The sequence below is a fragment of the Crinia signifera genome, chromosome 1 (assembly GCF_055691185.1).
Source record: "Crinia signifera chromosome 1, ASM5569118v1, whole genome shotgun sequence".
In the NCBI taxonomy this organism is placed as follows: Eukaryota; Metazoa; Chordata; class Amphibia; order Anura; family Myobatrachidae; genus Crinia; species Crinia signifera.
Window position 1 is genome coordinate 307,257,851 of NC_139217.1, and position 26,612 is coordinate 307,284,462.

Consider the following 26,612-nt stretch of genomic DNA (forward strand, 5'->3'; position numbering starts at 1 on the left):
TAGAGGCCATTTGATAAAATATGTTATTACACTTCCACAATATTCCACTACTTTACCCAACAGCCTTTTAAGCAACTAATGTGATAAATATCAGGAGCCCACTTATAAATGTTAAAACAACATTACAAATGTACACAAATTACAGTTTGAAGAAAAAATGAGAGAAAAAGGTTACATATTAACTTTATTTATTCATTCATATATTGTCATTTAAACTGAACCTCACCCTGAGGCACAGCTGCAACACTGTGTCACCACGGAAAACTTTCTGCCACTCCCGTACTACTCCAGGAAGAAAGGACTTGACTATGAAGACATCTCCTGGTTTCAAGACATCATGTTCAGAGCATGTACAAACTACTTTCAGTGCCCTGCGGAGACCACCATCCATTTTCTCAGGAGACAGGACCTGAAGCATTGCAGCCATCCCTCTGAGAGACCAGGAGGACATGCTTTTATCCAGACTGGATGGAGAACTCTCTTCCAACCTAAAGACAGTCACCTCTTCTCCAGCTATAACATGGAGAGATTATAGACATTAGTTAAGTGTATGTAATGTATACTTCTTACATTAAATATAGTTATTAACAATACACATGTAATTATTCCAAACTTAGGTTTTCTATAAAATATTTTCCTGTAATTTGAATGACTTAACTTTATTGTATCCAGAATTGTGCAAGAATTAGATGCCAATAAAAAACCAAACTGCACTAATTGAAACAGCACTAATTTTTTATTTTTTTTTGTAATGTTTTTCCTGTCTTATTTGTGGGTTTTAAAACCTGTTGTACAAATTACATGATACTAAGGTTCAATTTAAAAACTGCAGAAATGCACTTATTTGTTTACATATTGTATGGACTTATTTGTGAACTATTCCCTGGTTGTATTTAGAGGATAACCATAGCAGGTGATCGTCAATGTCTGCTGTGATCTCTCATTTTCAATTGCAAAAGCAGCCCCTAAAAGGTTTCTTAAATGGCATCAGCAGTTGTAGGCTATGGGCTATGGATTGAAAAAGATGCTGAGATAGAGATACATACTGTAGCATCTCTCCCCTGCTATGCTCACCCATACATGTATGGTCTGATAACAGCACAAGCCCAGTAGCACAACTGGCTCACACATTAACCTGTAGAGAAAAGATGCACTGCAGCAGCTCTTGTTGGAGGCGAGACCAGGTAAACAACATAAATAGGCTCTGCCCCCTTGTGGCATATGTCAATATTTATGGCTGTATAGGAAGGCATGAAGTACAATGACGTCTACTTGGCAATACCTCATAAGGGGATGGAGCTCCAACTCTGGTAAGTTGTCTCTAAGTGATTTGAGTGGTGTAAAAGCCATTCCTTTGATAAAGAGCTGTGCAAGTTCTTACTCTAAAGGCTGCCACTTACAAAAAATATTTGTGGGGTATTGTGAGACTATTATTGTTATCATTTATTATATAGCAATATAATATTACATGGCACTTTACAAATGGGTAAAAATCTAACTTTCAACATACAGACAAGTGGTAAGAGGGCCCTGTTTATTAATATTAATATTTTCACTTGTATGCATACCAACATTAATCATGCTGATACAAATTGCATTAGAGCTGTCTTTTGCAATGACCACCAGTTCCTTTACTTCCCTGACACCATGGCAGATGCTGGGAGGGAACATACTGAATCCCATTTGCCAGGACTGTTGCTATAGCATAAATCCAGCTTTTTACTAGAATTACCCTGCGCACCGAATCAGAGAATACATTTCCAGTGCATCCACTGTGGAGTGTTTGTAATGAAAAACTGTCTGTAGAGAGTTCAATCAGTTGTGTGAAAGTATGTGAGGTTAGGCATTACAGAGCAAGAGAGAAGATAATGTCCCATTACTTAATACTTGTTTAACTGAAGAGGAAGAAGTCTGTAATCCTTTATGTAAAATTAAGATAAATAAATCTTCAGGGCCAGATGGCATTCATCCTAGGGTTCTAATGTAGCTCAGCTCAGAAATAACTAGGCCATAATATTTCATTTTCAAAGATTCTGTTTCATCAGGCTCAGTGCCTAGGGACTGGTGAATTGCAGGTGCAGTGCCTTTATTTAAAAAGGGTAGTAAAACACCTATAGTAAATTATAGACTCGTAAGTCTGACATTAACAGTGGGGAAATTACTGTAGGGTATTATAAGGGATAGCCTTCAGAATTACTTGAGGGGCAAGATTATTAGTGGGAACAAGCATGGTCATGTCAAACTAACCTAATTAGCTTGTATGAGGAATTAATTGGGAACCTAGACCTTGGCAATGTAGTAGATGTGGTCTACTTAGATTTTGCTAAGGCCTTTGATACTGTGCTCACATAATATTGATCTACAAAATCTGGAAGCTGGCTCTAGGAAGCAGCATCTGCACTTGGGTCAATCATTGGCTGGAAAAAAGGGAACAGAGGGTTATGGTAATTGGAACATTTTCAAATTGGTCTAAAGTCTTAAGTAGGGTAACACAAGGTTCAGTATTGAGGCCACCCATTTTAATATTTTTATTAATGACCTACTGTAGGAGATAGACTACGGAGCAGTGTCCATTTTTGCAGATAATACTAACCTGTGTAAGATAATAAAATCCGATCAGGGTGTGTCCTCTCTAGAGAGCAGCTAAAATAAACTGGAGGATCAGGCAACCAAATAGAAAATGAGGTCTATTAATAAAGAAAAGCGTGCACATTTTTTGTGCTATATGGCTACCCTACATCAAAACTCTGTCCATGTCTATTAAAGAGACTTTGTGGACAGCTGTGCAATTAACCTCATGGTATAGCCTTGAGACTCTCAAATTTGGTACGCCTCCGTTCTAATTATTCTCTTGTTTTATAGCTACTGTTAAGTTTACAGTCTGTCTGCTGTAACTTCTTATGTTAAGATGACATTGACCCTTCTTAGTTTAATTCTCTTTATTAAGAATGACAACCACTTATTCTCTTTGTTTTTAAAGTTTTCTTTATTTAGTATGTTTTTTGCTTGTAAAATTTACAGTACTGCATTTTAATTTCCATGTACTTTATTGTTTGTAACTATACAGCTCTTTAATAAACTATTATAAAAAAAATAATAATCGATAAATGTAAGGTTATGCATTTTGGGACCGGAAACGTGTGGACAACCTACTATCTAAATGGGGAAAATCTAGGAACATCCCTAATGGAGAATGATTTAGGAGTGCTCATAGACAATAGACTCAACTGCAGTGCTCAATGCCAAGTAGTAGTAGCAAAGGCCATTAAGGTAGTAGCTTGCATAGAAAGAGGCACTTTATAAATCATTGGTATGACATCATCTGCAATACAGTGTACAGTTCTGGGCACCATTCCATCATCATTAAGAGAAGAGTATATTAATTAAGGGTTTGGAGTCATTGGTGTAAATGTACTAAGATTTGAGTTCTATTGAAGATGGTATGTTTATTATCTTCAAGAAGGTGGTAAATAAATAAGACTATTGTAAGCCTAATTAGATGTGTACTAATCAGGATAGAAGCCCGCACACAGGTACAGTATAGTACAGTGCAGTGTAACTGTGCACCACCAGTCTTTCATTACAACTAGTTCAAAGTGGCTGCACTGGTGAAGGTGATTCATTCTCTTATAAATGTAAAGCTATTACTCACATTTGATTGCCCACAAACAAAGCTCAGTGAAAAGTGACTGTGCACCTATGTATGCACTTAATGGACAACTAGATATATTTGTGAAACATAAAATGTGCTGCATATATGAATATATTTAAATATATGACTTTATATAAGTATTGATTAATGTAGGGCAATAGCAATATAGATTATAACTGTATTACCTAAAAATGATTACACCAGGCATCTACTAATAAAACACCACAACTAATAAAAATATTTCCCAATCTGCTTATACCCAGTTAAAACATTTATGTTGGGAACATTCACTAAGCACATACATATAAGATTACAGGCCAAGATTTTCAAAAGAAAAATGATACCCTAGATTCCCCCCCAAACAATGCAATATAATGAAACATTAGAACTCACAAAATCGATGCACAGGGGTAAAAGGAATGGTCTGTGCAAGCCTCATTAGGTTGTTTCTCTCCACCGCTGAAACAGAAAAGAAAACACACTGACAGTGCCCGTTTTAGCTTTCTTTTTATTAACTAAGTTCTGAGACTACAAGTAGGTATTATTCCTTTACCTTTTAATATGTGTCATACAGAATATTTTCTGCTTGGCATTTGAAGGATAAAATACAGTATGAACAAGTGTATTACTGTACAGTGTGTGGGCAGGACATGATAAATGACATATAATCTGTTGCAGCATTTATTGCTGGACACCAAAGGTGTTTCAGGAGATGAGTGGGCCTGCAAGAAGCACAGCACCCCCACTCCTCTTCCACATTTGTGACTTGTGGATTACAAACTCTTTTTTACACCGGATACCTGAACCAGGTCTGTGTGGACACTGCCAATTGCAGAGTTACACAAGGCCAGCAAAAGGACAGCAGCAAACAGCCAGCACCACTCCAAAGGGTATACCTTCATCTGCTACCATCAACTACAGCAGTTTTTCATCCCGTCAATCGTGACTGGTTCATTACAAACGGTCCCAAAGAGCTTCTCCACCATTGCTATTATACAAGTCCAAATAGGAACAGGATCCCACCAAAAGGACAGTAGGGGTGCATTTCCCTAATTTAAAGCTGATTTTATAATGTTTAAATACTTTGCATTAATTTATTTTAGTGTGCTATATGTGATAGGTAATAAATTGTTTTTAACTTTAACTGTGTGATAATTATTTCCTCAAAGCATACAGTACAGTAGTTTTCTTTTTCTCTGTTTTCTATTTGTACAAAGGCCGTAGTGGAAAGAAGTGAATCTGTGAGATAGCGCTCAAAGGTAACCAAGTTTTTAAGGTGATTAAACCTTATAAAGATAAAAAGTGGAATGGATGGTCCAAATTCATCAGATTCTCCCCTTATTCTGTGTGCAGGGGAGACATAATGAAAGGCAACATAGTGCAGATCAATCAGATATAAAAGATTTTAATTAAGACAACACACTTACAAAGTGGTGACTTGTATAAAAGCATAAACAGGGGGTCCAAGGCAAACAGCAGGCGTGTAGATGTTAGGTGAAGTCCTTCAGTCTGGGTCCCTTGTGTCCGGAAAACAAGGGGGGCTCAGTCCAGGGTGCTCCACTGCCTCCACATAAACTTTTAAATTACACGCTTCTGACGAAGGAAGTTAATTCAGAAACGCGTTAAGCGTGTATCTGGACAGCGCCGTTCCCTGGTAAAAGATTGTGGCAGTGGAGTATCCTGGACTGAGCCCCCCTTGTTTTCCGGACACAAGGGACCCAGACGGAAGGACTTCACCTACCATCTACACGCCTGCTGTTTGCCTATCTCACAGATTCACTTCTTTCCACTACTGTATCATGTATCGAGTAGTCTAAGGTGTTTTCTACTCTGTGTATTTGTGTTTAGCAGCACCTTGGTTTAATTGCGCACCCTGCAGCCATATCTCTTGCATATTTGTACAAAGGGACTGACTATCCCTACATTAAAACTGCTGCTTATTTGAAACAAGCCCTAATTAGCGCCTGGTATTCACCCTAGTGGTAAATACACACTTTTCTCTTTTTCCTTTATAAAGATTCCATGATAACTTCTCTAGGCGCACGATTCTAGGTAAACTAGCAGTAAAGCCATGTACACACAGTAAGATATTGGCCAAGCCTGGTAATCTCCTTGTTGCCATTCTTAAAGATGGAAGTTAAAACAGAGTCCACAAAGAGATTTTACAAAAAAAATAAGGTATGTTAGTAAAATACACTGCTCAAAAAAATAAAGGGAAAACTTAAACAACACAATGTAACTCCAAGTCAATCACACTTCTGTGAAATCAACCTGTCCACTTAGGAAGCAACACTGATTGACAATCAATTTCGCATGCTGTTGTGCAAATGGAATAGACAATAGGTGGAAATTATAGGCAATTAGCAAGACACCCCCAATAAAGGAGTTGTTCTGCAGGTGGTGACCACAGACCACTTCTCATCTCCCATGCTTTCTGCCTGATGCTTTGGTCACTTTTGAAAGCTGGCGGTGCTTTCAATCTAGTGGTAGCATGAGATGGACTCTACAACCCACACAAGTGGCTCAGGTAGTGCAGCTCATCCAGGATGGCACATCAATGTGAGCTGTGGCAAGAAGGTTTGCTGTGTCTGTCAGCGTAGTGTTCAGAGCATGGAGGCGCTACCAGGAGACAGGCCAGTACATCAGAAGACGTGGAGGAGGCCATAGGAGGGCAACAACCCAGCAGCAAGACCACTACCTCCACCTTTGTGCAAGGAGGAACAGGAGGAGCACTGCCAGAGCCCTGCAAAATGACCTCCAGCAGGCCTCAAGCGTGCATGTGTCTACTCAAACGGTCAGAAACAGACTCCATGAGGGTGGTATGAGGGCCCAATGTCCACAGGTGGGGGTTGTGCTTACAGCCCCAACACTGTGCAAGACGTTTAGCATTTGCCAGAGAACACCAAGATTGTCAAATTCGCCACTGGCACCTTGTGTTCTTCACAGATAAAAGCAGGTTCACACTGAGCACTTGACAGATGTGACAGAGTCTGGAGACACCTAGGAGAATGTTCTGCTGCCTGCAACATCCTCCAGCATGACCGGTTTGGCAGTGGGTCAGTAATGGTGTGGGTGGAATTTCTTTGGGGGGCTGCACAGCCCTCCATGTGCTCGCCAGAGGTAGCCTGACTGCCATTAGGTATTGAGATGAGATCCTCAGACCCCTTGTGAGACCATATGCTGGTGCGGTTGGCCCTGGGTTCTTCCTAATGCAAGACAATGCTAGACCTCATGTGGCTGGAGTGTGTCAGCAGTTCCTGCAAGACGAAGGCACTGATGCTATGGACTGGCCCGCCCATTCCCCAGACCTGAATCCAATTGAGCACATCTGGGACATCATGTCTCGCTCCATCCACCAACGCCACGTTGCACCACAGACTGTCCAGGAGTTGGCGGATGCTTCAGTCCAGGTCTGGGAGGACATCCCTCAGAAGACCATCCGCCACCTCATCAGGAGCAGGCCCAGGCGTTGTAGGGAGGTCATACAGGCACGTGGAGGCCACACACACTACTGAGCCTCATTTTGACTTGTTTTAAGGACATTACATCAAAGTTGGATCAGCCTGTAGTGTGTTTTTCCACTTTAATTTTGAGTGTGACCAAATCCAGACCTCCATGGGTTAATAAATTTGATTTCCATTGATAATTTTTGTGTGATTTTGTTGTCAAGATATTCATTTAATAAGAATATTTCATTCATTCAGATCTAGAATGTGTTATGTTAGTGCTCCCTTTATTTTTCTGAGCAGTGTAGAAGCATAGAAACAAAAAACTAGAATTTGCTGGCAGATAAGAACCACTTGGTCCACCTAGTCTGCATCTTTGTTTCAACTTCATGGTAACCACAAATAACTGTCCTTCCTTTGACTTACCGGAGTAATGATTGTTTAAGTCTTGAGAAGCTTTTAAAGAAGCATACATTTCTGCAATACAGAGAATGAGAAGTCATCGTAATGGACTCATAATGTACAAACTGATTTTACAGTATAGTGCTATCTTCACCCCTAAATGAATAAAGAACATTTGTAGGAGAGAGGGAGAGCATTAAAATTAGCTTTTCCATGTGAATTATCTCTATCATGCCATTATCACATCAGCACTAGCAAGAGAACACAATCATAAATTTGCATCTATTTTGTCCCTTCACATTCCCTTTCGTACAATGGTGTCGCACATGTTTTTTTTCAATCAGTCGATTGTAGATGCAATATATAATACTAATTATGGTTATTGTACGGAACTCCCATTTGTATCTGATGTTATTTGCATAAACCTTGTTATAGAAATAAGGAAACTGCTTCATATTATATAGGAAACAACAACAGAGACAAAAGCAGTGAAACACCTTTAGCTATATAGAAGGCCAGGATAATTATGTTCTGTATAACTGAATGTATTATTCAGTTGTAACAAGAAAAATACATCAGCCCTGAGTATTATGGACAAGTACCTCTCTATCCGTACTTCTTCCCATATTTTCATACTGCTTTATCGATTCTATACCCAATAGCTTCTGAAAGTTTCTGCATAACTTTGAAATTCAAAATGTGTGTATTCCCTTTTTGTATTATTGTGAATTCCAATTTATAGTGGTGTCTACAGGGTTTAACTTCTGTTGAACACCCTCGCCGGCCGCATTGAATACAGCCCATACAGTATGTGTTTTGTGCTGTGAGATTGCTTTTATATTTTTTACTGTTCGATGCACAATTAAAAACACAATAACTGCTAAAATGATTTTATTTACATATATATATATATATATATATATATATATATATATATATATATATATATATATATATTGCTGATCCACAGTCCTGTTTGCCATTGAATGGATCCCAGTTACTAACAGGTATGAATTCAGCCCCTTCCCCGATGTTTGGGGTCTGCACATGCACAAACTCAGTGAATTTCACACTTGCCAAGCCATTCCCTCCGGGAAGAGAGGGACGGGGAGGCCAGTTGGTGGCAGCAGTGGAACACCCAGCATTTTATGGGCGTCCCCATTAAAACGCTGGGTGTTTCCCTGACATTCGTCAGGGCGGTTCTTACCTGTCCGCTAGGCTGCAAGTATATGCAGAACGACTTCAGAAGCTGTCGGGCCGTTCTGCCAATAACGGCCGTGGATTGTCGTTATCCGGGCCGCAGATCGACAATCCACGGCCGTTTTCGTGGCCACACCCCCTTTGCGCCCATCGGCAGGCGGAACATTGAATCCCGTCTGTCATTTTGTGGTCGATCTGACCGCAAACGGGCCCGGATCACGGCTGTCGGCGGGGACAGACAGCCGTGATCCCAGATTGAATATCCCCCTAAAATGTGTGGGCTACAGGCAAAATCAGCCAGTGTTTATCCCACACAGATATAAATGTATCTGCTCCCCTTCAGTTGCATCATGGTTTGTCCCTGACATACCCATACATGCTTTGTTTACTTGACTTATCAAAAACAGGCACACAGTATACACACATATATTTATGCTAACTGGAGGGAGAGGGTTACCAGGTAAAAACCACTGTTAAAGAAAATTACATTTTACTTAGAATTATTTTGTTGGCACAAAACACAATTTTTTACACATAGTGACAGAAACCACAAGACATAGACTCAGTAATCATACTGTATGCTCTGGAACGGGAGAATGATGGGCAAGAGGGTGGCTTTCCATATCCCCAAATTATTTAAGAGCCATCAGTCAAAGTACTGGGTCAAGGGACACAGCCCTTTTCCACCTGCCTCCAGGGGCCTCAATCCCACCCACCCTCCTGCAACCAGCTCCTACAGTGCATAGGTAATTACTGTGGGCTGGCTTCTTCTCTGGGACCTTCTCACTTCCCACTTTACATGTTCCACATCTCTTTCACCTCCCACCTTTGTCAGCTCCCTTTTATCCTCCCACTCCCTTCCCCATTTCCAACTAGGGTCAGCTAAAAATTTACCCTGTAAAGGCTGCTCTTCGATCCATTGGATTGCATGGGTGATTATGCTTTAGTGAACAGGTCGCACACTGGCCAAGCTAGTTACAAACGTGTTACTGCCGCATGTATGACCCGTTTTCAGGATAAGCAGATACCCACCGCATCTGTACATAAATAGATATCTCAGTCATTAGGTAGATGGTGTAGTGAACTAGTCCAGGTGTCCTGTGTGGTGGGGGTGGGGTGGGCATTCAGCAATTTAGGGGTGCTAAAATTTACTTATAATTTGCCCCCCCCCCAACCAAAAAGGTTGTAACGGCCCTGACAATGATCCCCAAATAGGCTTAGCAGATAGATATATTTGGTGCTATGCTATGAAAGTGTGACAATATGTATGTGAAGCAATTGTCTAAAAACAATGTAGTACATTCAATTTAAAAAAAAATCTATTTACTTAGAAGTATTAATATCCATTACTTCAATGAATTCTCCGCACTTATTGTGATAGAATGTATTTTCGTGTACCTTGGTCTTGCTAACTTGGAATAATACATTCTGAATATTACTCATCTGCACCTCTGATTACATCAAGTATACAAAAGATTGACAGAGTGGCATATAAAAATGTTCGCAAAGGGCAGAGAGGGTATGGATCCGCACAGACTAGTACATAATTTATTATCGTGTGAAAAACATCAGAAGAACCAATATGCTGGACTACTCCTATAGCATCAATGTAGTCTTGGATTGGTGGTGCGCCCAACACATTCAGTATTTGTAACTGAGTAAAGGGAGGTGTTTGCTTTTGTCTTTTGGTTTGCTTCTTGCAAACACCTCCCTTTACTCAGATATAAAAATGTTCCTCTAATACTGTAATAACAGACTTACTTTTAACTGTACCCGAACTTCTGAATCTATAGTAAAAAGAACACATACAACTTAATGGCAAATTTCATTTAGACTATTTCAACAATTACATTTTTCTATAATATTTATGTCTGACGGAGTAGATCAAGCTACGACTATTAATGGACCAAATGTATAACAAAATGAAAGTTCATAATTAATTAATTCAAAATGGTCATGTGAAGAGACCTTTTGTGTAGTTAACTATTAAATGTACTAGTAAGCCGTCTCGAAGCAAATGCTTCGAAAGCTAATCTGCTACCTTGTGACATGCCTTTTTGTGCATGTGTGAGAGAGAAAGATGTAGTTTCACTCGCTGCCAACAGATGGCAGTGTTTCGGACACAATCAGACACTAGACATATATATAGATTATAAAATCTTAGCAACTCTTTTTTTAATGAATTATTTTATGCTCTTATCTATTGTATTACCCTTAGTGACATCACTTTAACATGCATGTAATGTACAATGTGAAACTCCTGCTTTGAAGCAGTGCACCAGGATGGTCCACAATGCACAAACCAAGGTGTGTACTGAACTCTGACGGGCGAATTTAGGGGTCAGGCCTCCCCTAGGCACAACATTTTTGTGCCCCCCCCTATTTGAATGTAATCATATATGTATATACATTGTTATTTATATATATTTCATAAAAAGTTAACTGTAGCCCACCTTAATATTTTTTTAAGCACTCAGGACTGCTCACTGTACGGAGGACCCGGAGGGAGGGAGGCACTTATTAGTACAGTGATTAGCACAGTGTCTCCGTCAGTCTCTCTCCGGCTCACACACTGTGATGAGCGCAGGGAGGATCTGCGCGCCGCTCAGCTCAGCTCAGCTGCTGGATACACAGCAGCCAATAGACTGTGTGTGTGTAGAGTAGCCAATGGGCGGGAGCCGGCAGCAGTGAGCCTGAGCCATTTCCGGACCCGCAGGGGGACCGTCGGACCCAGCCACTAAGCGGTGATGTAATGTGCATGGCAGAGTGGGTGAGCAGTGGAGGGTGATGAGCGGCGCTGCCGCCTACATATGATAATTCATGTCTACAGCGGCGGCGCTCATCACTTGCCGCTGCCCACCCGCTGTGCCATTTAACAGAAGGTCAGCCCTTAATTGGTGCCACCCTGAGGCCGGTGCCTCACGAGCCTAGGAACAAATCTGGCCCTGCTCTCAGAGGTTGCTACCACAATGTAAGTGTGTTCTGTGAGACACCAGACTCTTAGGTAGAGCACTGTACAAGTATCACATTGAAAGACTAACCTCCTACAATATTAGCCCGCTCATTAAACAGTAAAACACTAAAATATTGGGAATAATTCAGTAACCTCTAATGGGCAAAACCATTTGCCTGATTCAGACCTGATTGCTGCTGAGCAAATTTGCAGCGGCCATCAAACAGGTAGACTCCTCCCTGCTGTAGTGAAATCCTGCCTTGCAAATTAATGCACTCTGTCTTTGCAGCCAATCGAATATGTCAAAATTCCATTAGTAAGACACCCACCCAATGGTTTTCCACTGGTTACCACTCATTGCAATCTCAGAGTAGCCAGGGACTTACACAGCAATTGCAATAAATACAGGCTTATCCGGAGCTAATGTCACACACCCTAATCTAAAATGCTTGGGCACACCTAGAGTTTTCTTAGGCACGCCTAGCATTTTTTCCTGGCACGCCTGTGTTTTTATAAGTACTCCCCACTCAACAGCAGGTTACTACCCTCCAGATTTCTACTTTCTGTCAATCACCTTGCGAGCGGCTATCGAAGGAAAAAAGTAGCAGGATTTCTTCACTAGCAGGAGTCTCGCATGCACATTGTGGCCCATATGCATGCACAGTAGATATTTACATCAATATTTGACCGCTGTGCGAATTCGTGTACTTGTGTACTAGCACGGCGCCCAATTTTACTACGTACGCAAATGTAGTGAAATCGCATCACATGCCATTATTGTATGGCATGTGATGAGATGCGATTTTACCTGTTATAATACCATTAAATGACATATAGGGGGAAATTTACTAATATGAATTCGTAAAAAATAGGTGTATTCGTAGGCAGAAATACATCTATTTTTTACACATTTGTATTTTCGGGATTTACTATCCCAAAAATACAGCAATTTGTATTCCTAAAGATGGGACATTCGTATTTGTATTTACAAATACGAATGTCTACACCATCGATAGAATACGACAGGAATCACCATTCAAAAGAATGGTGGTTCCTGATTTACTAAGCAGCCGTATTGATAATACGGCTGCTAATTGGTGTAAAACAGGCACGAAAATACGACAGGAAAATACACCTTGATTGTCCTGTCGTATTTGCTTTAAGCCTGCACGGATCAGTCAGATCCGTGCAGGCTGCAAGGTGTAAAAATATAGAAAAATAAATAAATTAAAAAAAAAAAAACTGCGTGGGGTCCCCCCCACAGCCATAACCAGAACCAGGCTGAAAGAGCCGGGGCCGCTAATTAAAAATCAGGGAACCCGACAAATAGTGGTTCCCCGATTTTTAACAACCAGCCCCAGGCTCCAGGTCCGGGGCTGGTTCCCAAAATATGGGGGACAAAATGACTAGGGGTCCCCCGTATTTTAAGAACCAGCCCCAGGCCAAACCAGCCAGCAGGGTAATGCCACAGCCGGGGGGGGGAGACTTTTTATACAAGTCCCCCCAGCCAAAGCATTCAGCCCTCTGGCCAGGGGCCCTGGGGGAGTGGGGACACCCCCAATAAAGGGGTCCCCCCCTCCAGGACTTACCTGACCAGGCTGAAGCCTGGTGCTGTCCCCGGTGGCCCTGTGCGGTGGCCACCAGGCTGATACTGGTGTAAAAAATAGATGAATATACTATTGTTTTAAACTGTGGAACTATGAGTCCCAGCAAGCCTCCCTCACAAGCTGGGACTTGGAAAACCACAAGTCCCAGCCTGCGGGGCATTAAAGGGCCCGCTAGGTCTTGTAGTTCCACAGTAAAAAAAAATAGTTAAATAAATACACACTGACACCTGAAAAATAAAAGTTTAATACATACATTACACATATACTGATACTTACCTATCTTGATCCCGTAGGTAGGTCCCAGAGTCTTGATCCGGTGCCTTGTCCTGGTTCCGGATCCATGTCGTCATTCTTCAGCATCTCAATTTTCATGTCGGCGTCGGTGTCCGGTCCGGGGTCCGAAGAAATCCATGGTGGACCTGTGGAAGGAAATCCTACTCACCCAGGTCCTCCATGGAAGTTCTTCTGGCTTGATCCGACATAGTCCAGGGCTTCTTCCTTCTTCTTCAAGCTGCCGGCAACTCCGGCAGCTCCCCGCTGCGGACTGGGAGGCGCAGAGATGTTTCCTCCTCTGCGCCTCTACTCAGAATGATTTCTGGCCAATCAAGAGCCGACTTTCTTGGCTCCTGATTGGCCGCTAGGCGGCCAATAGAAATCATACTGAGAAGAGGCGGCAGAAATGTTTCATGTCCAGCGCCTCTTCTCAGGACTCTTCTAGTCATTCTGAGTAGAGGCGCAGAGGAGGAAACATCTCGGCGCCTCTCAGTCCGCAGCGGGGAGCTGCCGGAGTCGCCGGCAGCTTGAAGAAGAAGGAAGAAGCCCTGGACTACGTCGGATCAAGCCAGAAGAACTTCCATTCCATGGAAGACCTGGGTGAGTAGGATTTCCTTCCACAGGTCCACCATGGATTTCTTCGGACCCCGGACCGGACGCTGACGCCGACATGAAGATCGACATGCTGAAGAATGACGACATGGATCCGGAACCAGGACAAGGCACCGGATCAAGACTCTGGGACCTACCTACCGGATCAAGATAGGTAAGTATCAGTGTGTGTGTAATGTATGTATTAAACTTTTATTTTTCAGGTGTCAGTGTGTATTTATTTAACTATTTTTTTTACTGTGGAACTACAAGACCCAGCGGGCCCTTTAATGCCCCGCAGGCTGGGACTTGTGGTTCTCCAAGTCCCAGCTTGCGGGGGAGACTTGCTGGGACTCATAGTTCCACAGTTTAAAACGATAGTTTATTCATCTATTTTTTACACCAGTATCAGCCCGGTGGCCACCGCACAGGGCCACCGGGGACAGCACCAGGCTTCAGCCTGGTCAGGTAAGTCCTGGAGGGGGGGACCCCTTTATTGGGGGGGTCCCCACTCCCCCAGGGCCCCTGGCCAAGCTCACTGGTCAGAGGGTTAATGCTTTGGCCTTGGGGACTTGTATAAAAAGTCTCCCCCCGGCTGTGGCATTACCCTGCTGGCTGGTTTGGCCTAGGGCTGGTTCTTAAAATACGGGGGACCTCTAGTCATTTTGTCCCCCGTATTTTGGGAACCAGCCCCGGACCTGGAGCTGGTTGTTAAAAATCGGGGAACCCCTATTTGTCGGGTTCCCTGATTTTTAATTACCGGCCCGGCTCTTTCAGCCTGGTGCTAGTTACAGCTGTGGGGGGGACCCCACGCAGTTTTTTTATTTATTTATTTATTCTATTTTTTTTTACACCTTGCAGCCTGCACGGATCTGACTGATCCATGCAGACTGCCTGTAGGAATTCGTATTAGCGGCCGTATATATGGCCAGCTAATATGAATCATTACACCATCGGAGGGTTACAAAGCAGTCGTATATGACTGCTTTGTAAATCCCCCTCCGGAACACGACTTTGCATACGACTGAAACAGTCGTATGCAGTCGTAGGGAAAATACTAATACGAAAAACTAGGTTTTTCATATTAGTAAATTTCCCCCATAATGTCATTTATTTACGCACCCCCCCCCCAGTACCCATGTCATCCCGAAGCGTGGCAAGTGCAGCGAGCCCCACGAGGGGCGGCGGAATGCGTCCGCCCGACCTTTTCATACCCCCACTATCCACGTCAGCGTGGAGTTGATTATATACTGTGACGAGTGTAGCGAGCCAACGAGCCCGAAGCTCAGGCTTCTGGCTCGGTGGCTCGCATACAATAATGGCATACGATGCAATGCGATTTCACTACCCTGAATAGCCCACTACGCAAATGCCGTAGTGGGCGCCGTGATAGTACCCAAATTAACACAGCAGATATCAGGTCTGAATCGGGCCCCACATGCACTGCAGGTGGGGTAGGTGTAATATGTGCATAGAGTGTTAGATTTAGGTGGGGGGAGTTCAAACTGACATCTAAATTGCAGTGAAAAAATAATGCCAGTATTTACCCTGCACAGAAACAAAATAACTCAACCAAATCAAGCTCTCTCTACACATGATGCATTTTCCCCACCTACAGTGCATCATGGCTTTGCCCAATAGCGAACGATGACACTTTTATGATCTTTACTGAATAACCCCCATTGTTCGGTGTAGCTACAAGTATAGCCTAATTTCCAGGGAGAGCTCTCAATGTGTTTTGCTCATTTATGCTAAGAAAATGTTCATACATTAAACTTGTCTTAGTCGATTTCTACTCACTTACTCAAAGAGGAACAAAGGCACCAGAGAGCTGACAAGTGCTGAAAACACAATTTTAAAACGGAGGTACTTATGCTAGGCCTGAAGCAGGGAAGAGTACTGTACACACAAGGCCACTAAAAGAAAGAATGCAAGCAATGCATAATTTGAGGCAATTTTTTTCATCCATAATCATTTTGTTTTTCCTTTTTTGATGACTCAATCTATTCATTAGTAGAAGGTTCAACACCAAGTTACAACACTTTAACTCTGGAGCTATTCTACTCATGCCTTTCTAAAATGTCACATTGCACCCGCCATCATCACAAGCTTTCCCTCCCACCACTGGGATTGCAAGGGAAAACTAACATACTGTATGTAAGCAGACAGGCATCATGGCAAGGAGCAGTGCAACATCACATTCCTGCTGAACTGAATTCCCCCCAATGCTTCCCTACTCTAAGTGGGAAATCCAATTAGCAGCAATGTGCCACCAAATGTCACATGATGTTCCGTTGTGTAGCTGCCCAAACTGGCTAATAAGATCAAGGAGCGGAGGCATAGAATCTGCGTAATTCTGTAAAAACTGCAGAACGTCGTCCGCATATAGAGCAATTTTATCCTCTCTATTTCCTATAGACAGGCCACGTATATCAGGGGATTGTCTAATTAAACAAGCTAGGGGCTCGATTGCAATCTCGAATAGTGTAGGTGAGAGGTGACATCCCTGTCTAGCACCACGGGACAAGGGGAAAGAGGAGGAGACAAAACCATTGACAGAGATCCATGCCACAGGCCCCGAGTACATAAGTTTCACATATCTTATACACACTGGACCAATACCCATGGATCCCATCACCTCCCAGAGGAGATCCCACTCCACGGAATCAAATGCCTTGGCAGCATCAAGGGAGACTATGACCAAGGAGTGGAAATCCCCACAAGGGGACTGCAGGTGGGTGTAAAGCCGTCTCAGGTTAATAGAAGTGGATTTATGGGGCATGAACCCAGTCTGGTTCTGGATGTATATTATGTTCAATGACCCGGTTCAGTCTTATGGCAAGGATCTTGGCAAGGTTCTTAACATCCATAGAAAGCAGGGAGATAGGACGGTAGGATTCAGGGAGAGTTGGATCCTTACTCGGTTTAGGGATGAGGACAATCAGGGCCTCCGACATAGATGGTGGGAGAGTATCCTCTTCTAGAAGCTGTTGGAAAAGGGTAAGTAACCGTGGAGCAAAGAAATCTAAATGTTTTTTATAGAAGTCTACCTGGATTCCATCAGTACCCGGAGCTTTTTTAGAGGGGAAGGATTTTACTGCAGTGACTAATTTGTCAAGGGTAAGAGAAGAGTCTAGAGGCCTTGGCAGAAATAGAAGGAAGGGGGATACTACTTACATACGATTTTAGTTCGTCAGAACTACAAACCAGCCTGGATTCATACAGCCTACTGTAGAAGGCAACAAAGGCATCCGCTATGTCAGGAGTATGTGTGGCGCTGAATCCGTCAGGGTGTCGAATTTCCACCACAGTGCCATTAATGCAGTCTCCTCTAGCTAAATGGGCCAGGAAGATACCCGGCGCAGAAGATACCCGGCGCAGAAGATACCCCAGTAGCGCAGGCTGAATAGGACGAGAATAGAAGTTTATATTTGGCCTTGTCCTCCAGATAGGATATCCATTCCATATGATGCTAAAGCCACACTGATTTTAAGGCCTCTGAGCGGTCTGACAGAAAACGAGTTCTGCAGTAGTGCAGGCTAATTCTAAATCTCCCTCTTTGAAGGCTTTCTATACAAAGCCTTCAAACCAGAGATGGTATGAATTAGAGTGCCACTAGCAAATGCCTTAAAGGTATCCCATAGAGTCATAGGAGAGACACGGGGAGAATTGTACAGAAAAAATTCTCCCCATGCAGGCTCGAACTCTATCGCAGGACCCAGGCGTTCAAGCCAGAAGGGATTAAGCTTCCAGACGCTCTGGCCAGTTTGGCAATTGAAATCAATGGATAGTGTAATGGGGAAGTGGTCAGATATACCTCTAAATTCATATTTAACATGACTAATATGTGGCAAGAGGTCTCTCGTAAGAAGGGCCGGGTCGATCCTCGAAAAGGAGGAGTGAGAGAGGGAGAAGCAGGAGTATTGCCTCAAATTAGGGTGTTTTTCGCGCCAGGCATCGACCAGACCCATCTCTAGGAGTAACTCTGGCGTGGAACATGTGTGAGAGGAGGGGCCAGAGGTGGTTAGCCTATCAAGTTGTGGATTAAGGACATTATTAAAGTCACGAGACATATTATTGGGGTAGAGGGGTATAAAGCCATAAAGCTAGCTAATTTTTTGAGAAGTTCATGGGAATAGGGCGGGGGACATACATTGATGCTAAAATAACTGAAACTGAATTAAGTGCACATTTTAGAAACACATAGCGCCCTGTCGGGTCTGTTTGCACCCTTTCCATAAAGAATGGCACAGTCTGGCGTATCACGATGGACACCACTCTGGAGGCGGAGGTATATGTGGAGTGGTATGCCCATCCTGCCCAATGTTTTTTGAGTGCTAAGACTTTTGTACCCGTTAGGTGTGTTTCGCTCAGACTATATCAGGAGCATATTTTTTAATTTGGCCAAGCACGAGGGAGCGCTTAAGCTTGTCGTTCAATCCGCGAACGTTCCAACTGAGAAAATGAAGCCTAGCCATAGTCTGTAAAGAGTGGGGAATCTGTGAGCACAAGGCCCTCCACCGACCATTCCATCCAAATGTAATACCAGGGAAGGATCAGCAATGAAACAAATACATCAAGAGCATCATAGATCATAAAAGAAAACAAAAAAACTTCAAAACACATAAACACCCAAACCTACCCCGCATACCCCACCCAACCCGAAGTACGCCTAATTCCTAAACAAAGGCTAAACATACCAATAATTGGGAAAGAAGATCAACCAGTAGAGGACAAGCTGCTAGTTACTAACTATATAAATGAAAAAAAAAAAAAACCATGGGGGGCCAAAAATGTATTGACAACTCAGCATTTGAGCTCCTCCAAGGTGGTTCAGGTTATATCAAACTCCACACGGGGGGAAGGAGCTAACACATTATAAAGCCCCTGCATATTAGTATATAATTAGCAAATATCAAAGATATGTACTTTGATATTTGCCGCATGAAGCCCGTCACCATATCACAAGAATCACCACCATCAGTCCCGCAACCAACGTGCTGGATGGCGTACAGTAGGCATACTCCACACTAGCTAAGGACAGCATAACACTTGTGAGTCAATGAGAGTATGAATAACAGCGCATGTATACTCATCCTCAGAGGGCTGATGGGGATCAGTCATTGTCCAAAGCATGTCTAGCAGGTCTATGGTGATCCAACCATACAGCCGCTTCCTTGAGGGGTCTGAAAAAACTTTGTCCCTTAGTTTGCCACAACTCTCAGTTTTGAAGGAAATAACATAGAATATGAGATTTGGAGCTCCCGCAAGCGCCGCTTGTTTGGGAGGTATTGGTCCCTGTCTTTTTGGACCCCCACAGTGAAGTCAGGGAATACAGAGATGTTGGAGCCTTTCCATGTTAGAGGACCCTTCATGCGCGCTAGGCGCAGCACTGCATCCCTATCTTAGTAGTGGAGGAACCGTGCTATAAAGGTGCGTGGTGGGGAGCCATGCGTCCCCATGGGGACACGGTGGATATGCTCCACAGCAAAGTGAGCAGAGAATTCCTCTAGGTCAAAGAACTCCACAAGCCATTTTTCTAGAAATCTTTCAGGGAAAGAGCCCTCCTCTCTCAGGGAGGCCAAAAAGGCGGACATTATTGCGCAGCAAATGACCCTCCATGTCTGTAAGTTTCTTTTGAACATCAACCACTTGCGATTCCAGAGTAGTCGTGCGGCGTTCAATAGGAGTGAGATTGTCCTCTATTGTGGAGACGCGGGTTGCAACCTCCCCGACCCTCTCACGTACCTGCTGCTGGTACTGACGGAATGTGGTGAGATCAAATTAAATTTGAGCAATCCTATCGGTGAGTCTGGTTTCACATCTAGCACATTTTGCATAGGCTACAATGGCGAGACAGAGGCATCAGAAGTCGTGGGGGTCGAGGGAGAGGGGGCAGGGTGCAGTGAGGGAAAAAAATAAATAAATAAGCCAGCAGACTTGTATATGCAACGCAGGAGAGGGCAGAATGGACACAGCCTGCTATGCTGCTTCTGGGGAAGTGAAACCCACCCTTCACCATTTACAGTAACTGTGGGCCAGAAACCACACCCCTCCTGAGGGAGTAGCACTGTGGGGTCTGGGCACTGGCAGTGCAGAAGAGGAAGGTTACAGCAGGAGGGGAGAGGGCAAGCAACGGGTACCTGGTGTGTGTGACAGTTCTGAGTGGTCGTCCAGCCCTGTCCAGAGCAGCAGGGGTAAGCGCTGGCCGCATCTCCGCCCACCCCCCTCCCTCACTGCAGGCAGGCAGCGTGTCACGCTGTGAGGTCTCTGAGGTTGCTGCACATGAAGCAGCTCAGCAGAGACAGCAGACGGTCCCCAGACAGAGAGGATAGGTTCCAACCCCAGGGGTGGGGGAGGAGAGCCAGGAGAGTCACAATCAGGATGTCTTGGAGGAGCACAGCAACTTGCATGTTACTCCATTGCCGCCGTGGCCACGCCCCATTAAACATCTTTTTATTGGACGTTTTGGCATCGGATAACAATTACAATATGTGTAACTCAGTCAGAGAGTGTTTGATTCAGCAGACATAATGGGCCAGATGTAATTGGTTGCAATTTTGGATAAGATTAATTTTTACAAAAAAATTGCTGTGTTCTTCAAAATCACAAATGTAATAGGGCCAAAATCGCATGTTTTCTACCTTTACCAAAAATCACACATATCAAATTACATCCAGATGTTCTACCATTGAAAAGTATAGAAGTTGCAAAGTGCGATTGTGAAATTTGCACAACAAACCTTACTAAATATCAGCAGAATAATAGACCAGTTTCAGGCTGTCGAGTGTGACAAAAGCATGCATGGATCAGTGAGATTCATGCATGCTTTTGTCAGGAAACGTTACGAAAGAGTTAGAAATGTAAAAAAAAGTGTACATGTTGTCCCCCTCCCAAGCAGAACTAGCCCTGGGCTCTTTGATTCTGACCTGGTTGTAAAGATACAAGGAAAAATTACCCCCCTGTACTTAGAATGGCAATGGTTTCAAAAATACAGAAGAAAAAGGAAGCAGAGGTCCCCCATATTTTTAAAACCAGTACCATGCTCCACTAGCCAAGAAGGTAATGGAACAGCCTGTGAACACTTTTATGTTGGTCCCCATGGCCCGAAGCATTACCCCAACCCAACTAGTCAGCCCTGGCTGGGGTTCCTGGGGAGTGGGGACTCCATAAATAAAATGGTCCCACCTCTACAGCACATAAGGGCCAGGTCTGAAGCCTGGGGCTATCCCTGGCACCCCTGGACTGTGGGTGCCGAGTTGATAGTCCGTTAAGTGTAAAAAAATATATATAAATATATATAAATGCACAATTTCTTGTAGAATCTAGCTACACCACATCCTAATACGTCTCTCCTATCAAAATACAGTTAAATAAGTAAATTGTTGGTAAAAAATAACAATATATTTATTCTGACAATAATAAAACATTGAAAAGTACACAGCAAAAGAATACATATTATGATAAATCACAGGATAAAGGGTAATAAAATAAGATATATTAAGGATGAGGAAGGTAAGTAGTCTTAACTTACATCTGGTTGGGGACAGGTTAACCAACGTGTTTCGTCTGGTGTGACTTCTATATGTATTATTTTACCGTGTTTCATTGTTTTATTATTGTTAGAATAAATACATTGTTATTTTTTACCAACAACAATTTACTTCTTTAATTTTAATGATTTTATTACATATATTCCAATAACACGTAAAGTCGCTGAACCCTTATCCTTGTAGTAGTATATATATATATATATATATTTATTAAGATCAGATCACTATTACAAAGTGTGTGAGATATTAATGCTGAATAATGACTTTGGCTTCTCTGAAATAACAAAACAAATACATGAGTAGGTTGGTTGGGAGGCCGATGACTGTGTACAAAATGAAGATTTGTGGGCATATTTCTAATTGAAAAGCATGTGTAGTGCATATGTGTTTGTTACATAATCTGACATTCAATAGGTCATTATTCAGATAGCGTATTGTACAGTGATTATATAATGACTTGGTGTACATATAGATGTAAGCAGCAATGCGTGGGTGCTTGCTAATGCTAGGCATTAAGTGGCATTACAAACTACTATAGTACTATACAATACTAAAAGTGGAGTAAATGTTGTATAATGCAGAGACAATAATAGGCATTGGCTCGTGTACTCACAGATCACTCCTCCTCAGCTGAGCGGTGCCATGCTGCAGTTCCTAAGGCAGAGAAACAACAAGGTTACCCAGCACTGGAAAAAAGCCTGGAAGATGTGACACATTTTAAAACAGGTTATTTTATATTTCTGTTACAGTATGTGGTGAAAACTTGTGTTTATGTGTATTTGATAACATAAAAAGGTCAAATTAATACGGATGTGTCCTCATCTAACATAGGACAATGGCTTGTTAAAAATAGAAGGTGGCCCTTAACTTAAGCCAAATTGTGCATAAATGCATTCTGAATGGTAATAATCATGCACCACATATAGTTTATGATGTCATTTTCATGTATATCTCTATGTAAAAATACATAGAAAGCTAGAATTAATAATTTTAAAATAAATCCTCCCAGCATGAGCCAGCATCAGTGCTACACAGCCTGATGCCCCCTACTATAGTGGAAATGAGGCTGCTCAGAAAACAATGTCTCCCCAATCTTCTATAGGCTACCAGTCCGTTACTGAAACCACTAAATGTGCTTTCCTCACCGTGGTTGGGACACCTGCTGGGGAAATGTGGCTACTGAATGATAGACAGTAATTTGGACTATAACAGATTGAGTCAAATGAAGAAAATAAGATTTTATTTTTTATTTTGAATATTGAGGTAGATCTGGAATATTTTTTTTTTTTTTATTTTACATTTATTTTAACATGGTGCGCTTTATATTTAAGCTTTTAGTTTACTAGCAGATGCTCTAATATCTTGGAACCACTCTGCCACTCAAGAGTCCAGGAATCATAGTCCTGGTAATTACCCGGGCCCATATATCCATCATTCGGTGGAGCCGTAAATAACACTTGTGTTGTTTTTGTGTTGCTCCTCTTCCAGTTGAGGGAACAGCCTTTGGGCTGACCAGCTTGGGAATGTTTTTTGCAATAGCAGGATAGATCCTGGGGGAAATTTGTAAAAAAAAAAAAGGTGTATTTGTATCCAGAAATACACTTATTTTTGACATTTACGGTACTTGTTTCCTAGCACGGCCACAATCGCGTGTAATTTTTAGTGGTCAGCGACGCAACCGACGCGATGCCCCCGATTTTCCCATTGAAATGCATTGAAAAAATGCGGCTAAAAAAGGCTTAAATGATCCAGACGCGATGCCACCGATTTCCGACCTTTTCATACCCCCACTATCCACATCGGCATGGAGTTTAGAATAGAATAGTGTGGCGAGCGCAGCGAGCCACCGAGCCCGAAGTGTGGCGAGCGCAGCGAGCCTCGCGGGGCTCGCTGCGCTCGCCACGCTTCGGGCTCGGTGGCTCGCTGCGCTCAACCACACTATTCTATTCTCAACTCCACGCCGACGTGGATAGTGGGGGTATGAAAAGGTCGGAGGACTCGTACTGCCGCCCCTCGCGGGCTCACTGCGCTCGCCACGCTTCGGGTTCGCGTTGATCGTGGGGTGGCGTAAACTACTTTTGGGGGGACATTTCACTGTTCAGGGGTGTTTTTGGGGGTTTTTGGCCCATTTACCATTGTTCCCTATGATGATTTGGGTAAATTGAGCCATTTAACATTGTTTCCTATGGGAAATCGGGGGCATCGCGGGTAAATTGAGGCATTTAACATTGTTCCCTATGGGAAATCGCGGGCATCGCGTCGGTACCATCGCCCCCGATTTTTACTCATGATGCCCACGATCATGATCGTTGTGGCCGTGCTAGGAAACAAGTACCACATTTACTATCCCGAAAATACGGTAAATCGTATTCGTATTGATGTGCTATCAATACGAATTGCCGTATTTTTGGGATAGTAAATGTCAAAAATAAGTGTATTTCTGCATACAAATACACCTATTTTTTACAAATTTCCTTTAGTAAATTCCCCCCCATGTGTTTGGTGCAAGGCTGTATGGCACAGGTGCTGGTAAGGAAATTGGGATGGATCTATATTGGCCATATTTTCTTATTTTCAATTACAGGAGATAACCAGTCCTCCTATAGCCATACTGCTCTTTGCTTTTTAAGGAGTGTTACACATTGGAGGGCTGTCATGGATGTTAAAAACGAAAGATTTATAGTGATGTACAATGGTATCATGGGCCACATAAACGATGAGTAGTATCACTATGTGTCACACAAAAGATATGCCATTGCTGGAGGCCAGTTAAGGAAGAAAACATCTATATGCACTAGAATTTTGCACAATGTTTTTGTTGCTATATGATAATGAAAATAAGATAATTAAGACTAAAAGGTACCAAAATAAGAAGAACATTTTTAAAGGTAAAACAAATGCTTTATGTTTTTGTTTTAAAAATTATTCTTAAAAACCAATTTAGACGCTACACATATAAACCTGAGGAGGTGAGAGGGAGGGTGGTTTCCAGGGGCCTGCATCTGTGCTACATAGGCTGCGAGGATATAAGAGCTGAGGAAGCACAACTGGAGCCTGTCCCTGTATACAGATGGGGGGAGGATGAGTACAGTAGAGACTTCAGGAAATGTGTCCATATGGAAAAAAAATTTGAGTATCGGCACCTCTTTTCTTAATAAAAAAGGGTAATTAGTCTTATGGTGGATTGATAACAATCCCTTAACTACCAAGTGTCTTGATAGTAACAGTTCTTACCTGTTTTTATTATATTATATTTGTATTTCTTATGTACTTTGAGCAGTTACGATGTGGCCCCTTAAAATTATCACGGCACCTACAGCTATCCCAGGAGGATGCGAAATTGACATTGGGGACTGGGGACTGAAGTGCAGTTCCCAATCTTTCCCCAACCGTTGCAATACCCAATCTTTCAGCAAAGCACTTTGTTACATTACAAGCAATTATCAGTAATCATGGAAGCGTGTGCTCTATTATTGCTTGTATTTCTATGGGTGACTGGGAACTTACCGTATATGAGCAATTGCTTCTAGTAAAATGTGGTTGGGTTCCATATCCATTTTCTTGTGTGCAAGTTTTACTGATATACATTTCTAATTTACTACAGTACTGTATGTGCCTTTAATGTGTTTGTACAATTGTGCATGCACATTAACAAATAAGTGATCAGAGGCAACAGCATTGTGTTCAGTTAACAGCTATCTCTAAATCTGGCCTTTATGAGCGCTCACCTCTTGAGACTGCCTCAGGTATTCACTCGTTTGGGCAAAATTAATTTCAAGTTCTTGAGTCATCAGCTGCTGTTGTACATAACTCATTTGATCCAATCCTGGCAGAAATAAGAAGGCAATGATATTTGACGTGTAAAAAGAACTTAGTGGTTCCCCAATTTACCATTACTACAATCAATACACAGATTTCTCCTAATCGTGAGTGTTACACTGCCATATGGCAAAAATCCCTTGGTGTGACTTCTAAAATATGCCAACTTATTTGTGTTATAGCTTCATACAAAGTCACTTAAGAGGGGCGTACATACGCTTCGATTTTGACAGGTTTACAATTTTGCTACTAGAAGCAAAATCGAATCGAAATCGAATGGTTTTTAGTCGTGTTTGATTCGCATTCGATGCGCGCTCCCGTTTTGTCTACATCGAATACAAAAATAGACTGTGCAGGCAAAACTATATCAAATACAATCTAGCAAATCGAATGTGTACACTGTGAAATGGATATCAAATGCAAAAGTACAGATTTAATGCCAAATCTAAAGGAACATCAAATCGAACATCGAATATAAAGCAAATCGAAGCATGTGTACACACCAACAGTGTACAGGCATGCTAAATTACAGTAGTACTTTTGTTGTGGTATCCGGACAAGGGATTTAAAGCAAAAAGATAGAACACCATTAGGTCGACACCATTAGTTTGACAAGCAAAAAGGTTGAAATGCAAAAAGGTTGATATGCAAAAAGGTCGACATGCAAAAAGGTCGACATGAGGTTTTCACTGTTTTTTGAGCCGACATGTGCCGACATGCGGTATTTCATGCCCTACCATCCACTAGGGCAGGGCTGGGCAATTGCGGCCCTCCAGATGTTGATGAACTACACATCCCAGGATGCTTTGCATTAGTTTTTCTATGTGGCCATGCTGAATCTGATGCAAGGCATGCTGGGATGTGTAGTTCATCAACATCTGGAGGGCCGCAATTACCCAGCCCTGCACTAGGGCGTGGAGGGAGAATAAAATAGTGTGCCGAGCGTAGCGAGGCACTGTGCCCGAAGCATCGCGAGCACAGCAAGCGATGCGAGGGGATGCGGTGCACCTCAAACTGTGTCCATGTCGACTGTGACGACAATCGGGTAAAAAACTGCGAAATCCCATGTCGACCTTTTTGCATGTCGACCTTTTTGCTTGTCGACCTAATGGTGTC

At 42.6% G+C, this 26,612-nt stretch overlaps 1 protein-coding gene across 2 annotated transcripts in view; it reads right to left on the bottom strand.

The window, feature by feature from the left end:
- The window catches only part of TRPM6 (transient receptor potential cation channel subfamily M member 6), a 155,303-nt gene that overhangs the window by 18,049 nt on the left and 110,642 nt on the right, over positions 1–26,612 (bottom strand). The window contains exons 29-34 of one of the 2 annotated variants that reach the window (XM_083186111.1): positions 25,406–25,503; positions 22,291–22,331; positions 10,462–10,487; positions 7,525–7,575; positions 4,046–4,111; positions 227–513 (exon numbers count right to left, since the gene is read on the bottom strand). In XM_083186111.1, coding sequence (XP_083042237.1) covers positions 227–513; positions 4,046–4,111; positions 7,525–7,575; positions 10,462–10,487; positions 22,291–22,331; positions 25,406–25,503 — 569 coding nt within the window. Of the gene's footprint in view, positions 1–226; positions 514–4,045; positions 4,112–7,524; positions 7,576–10,461; positions 10,488–22,290; positions 22,332–25,405; positions 25,504–26,612 lie in introns of those variants that run through there. The other variant, XM_083186112.1, reaches the window with a different exon arrangement.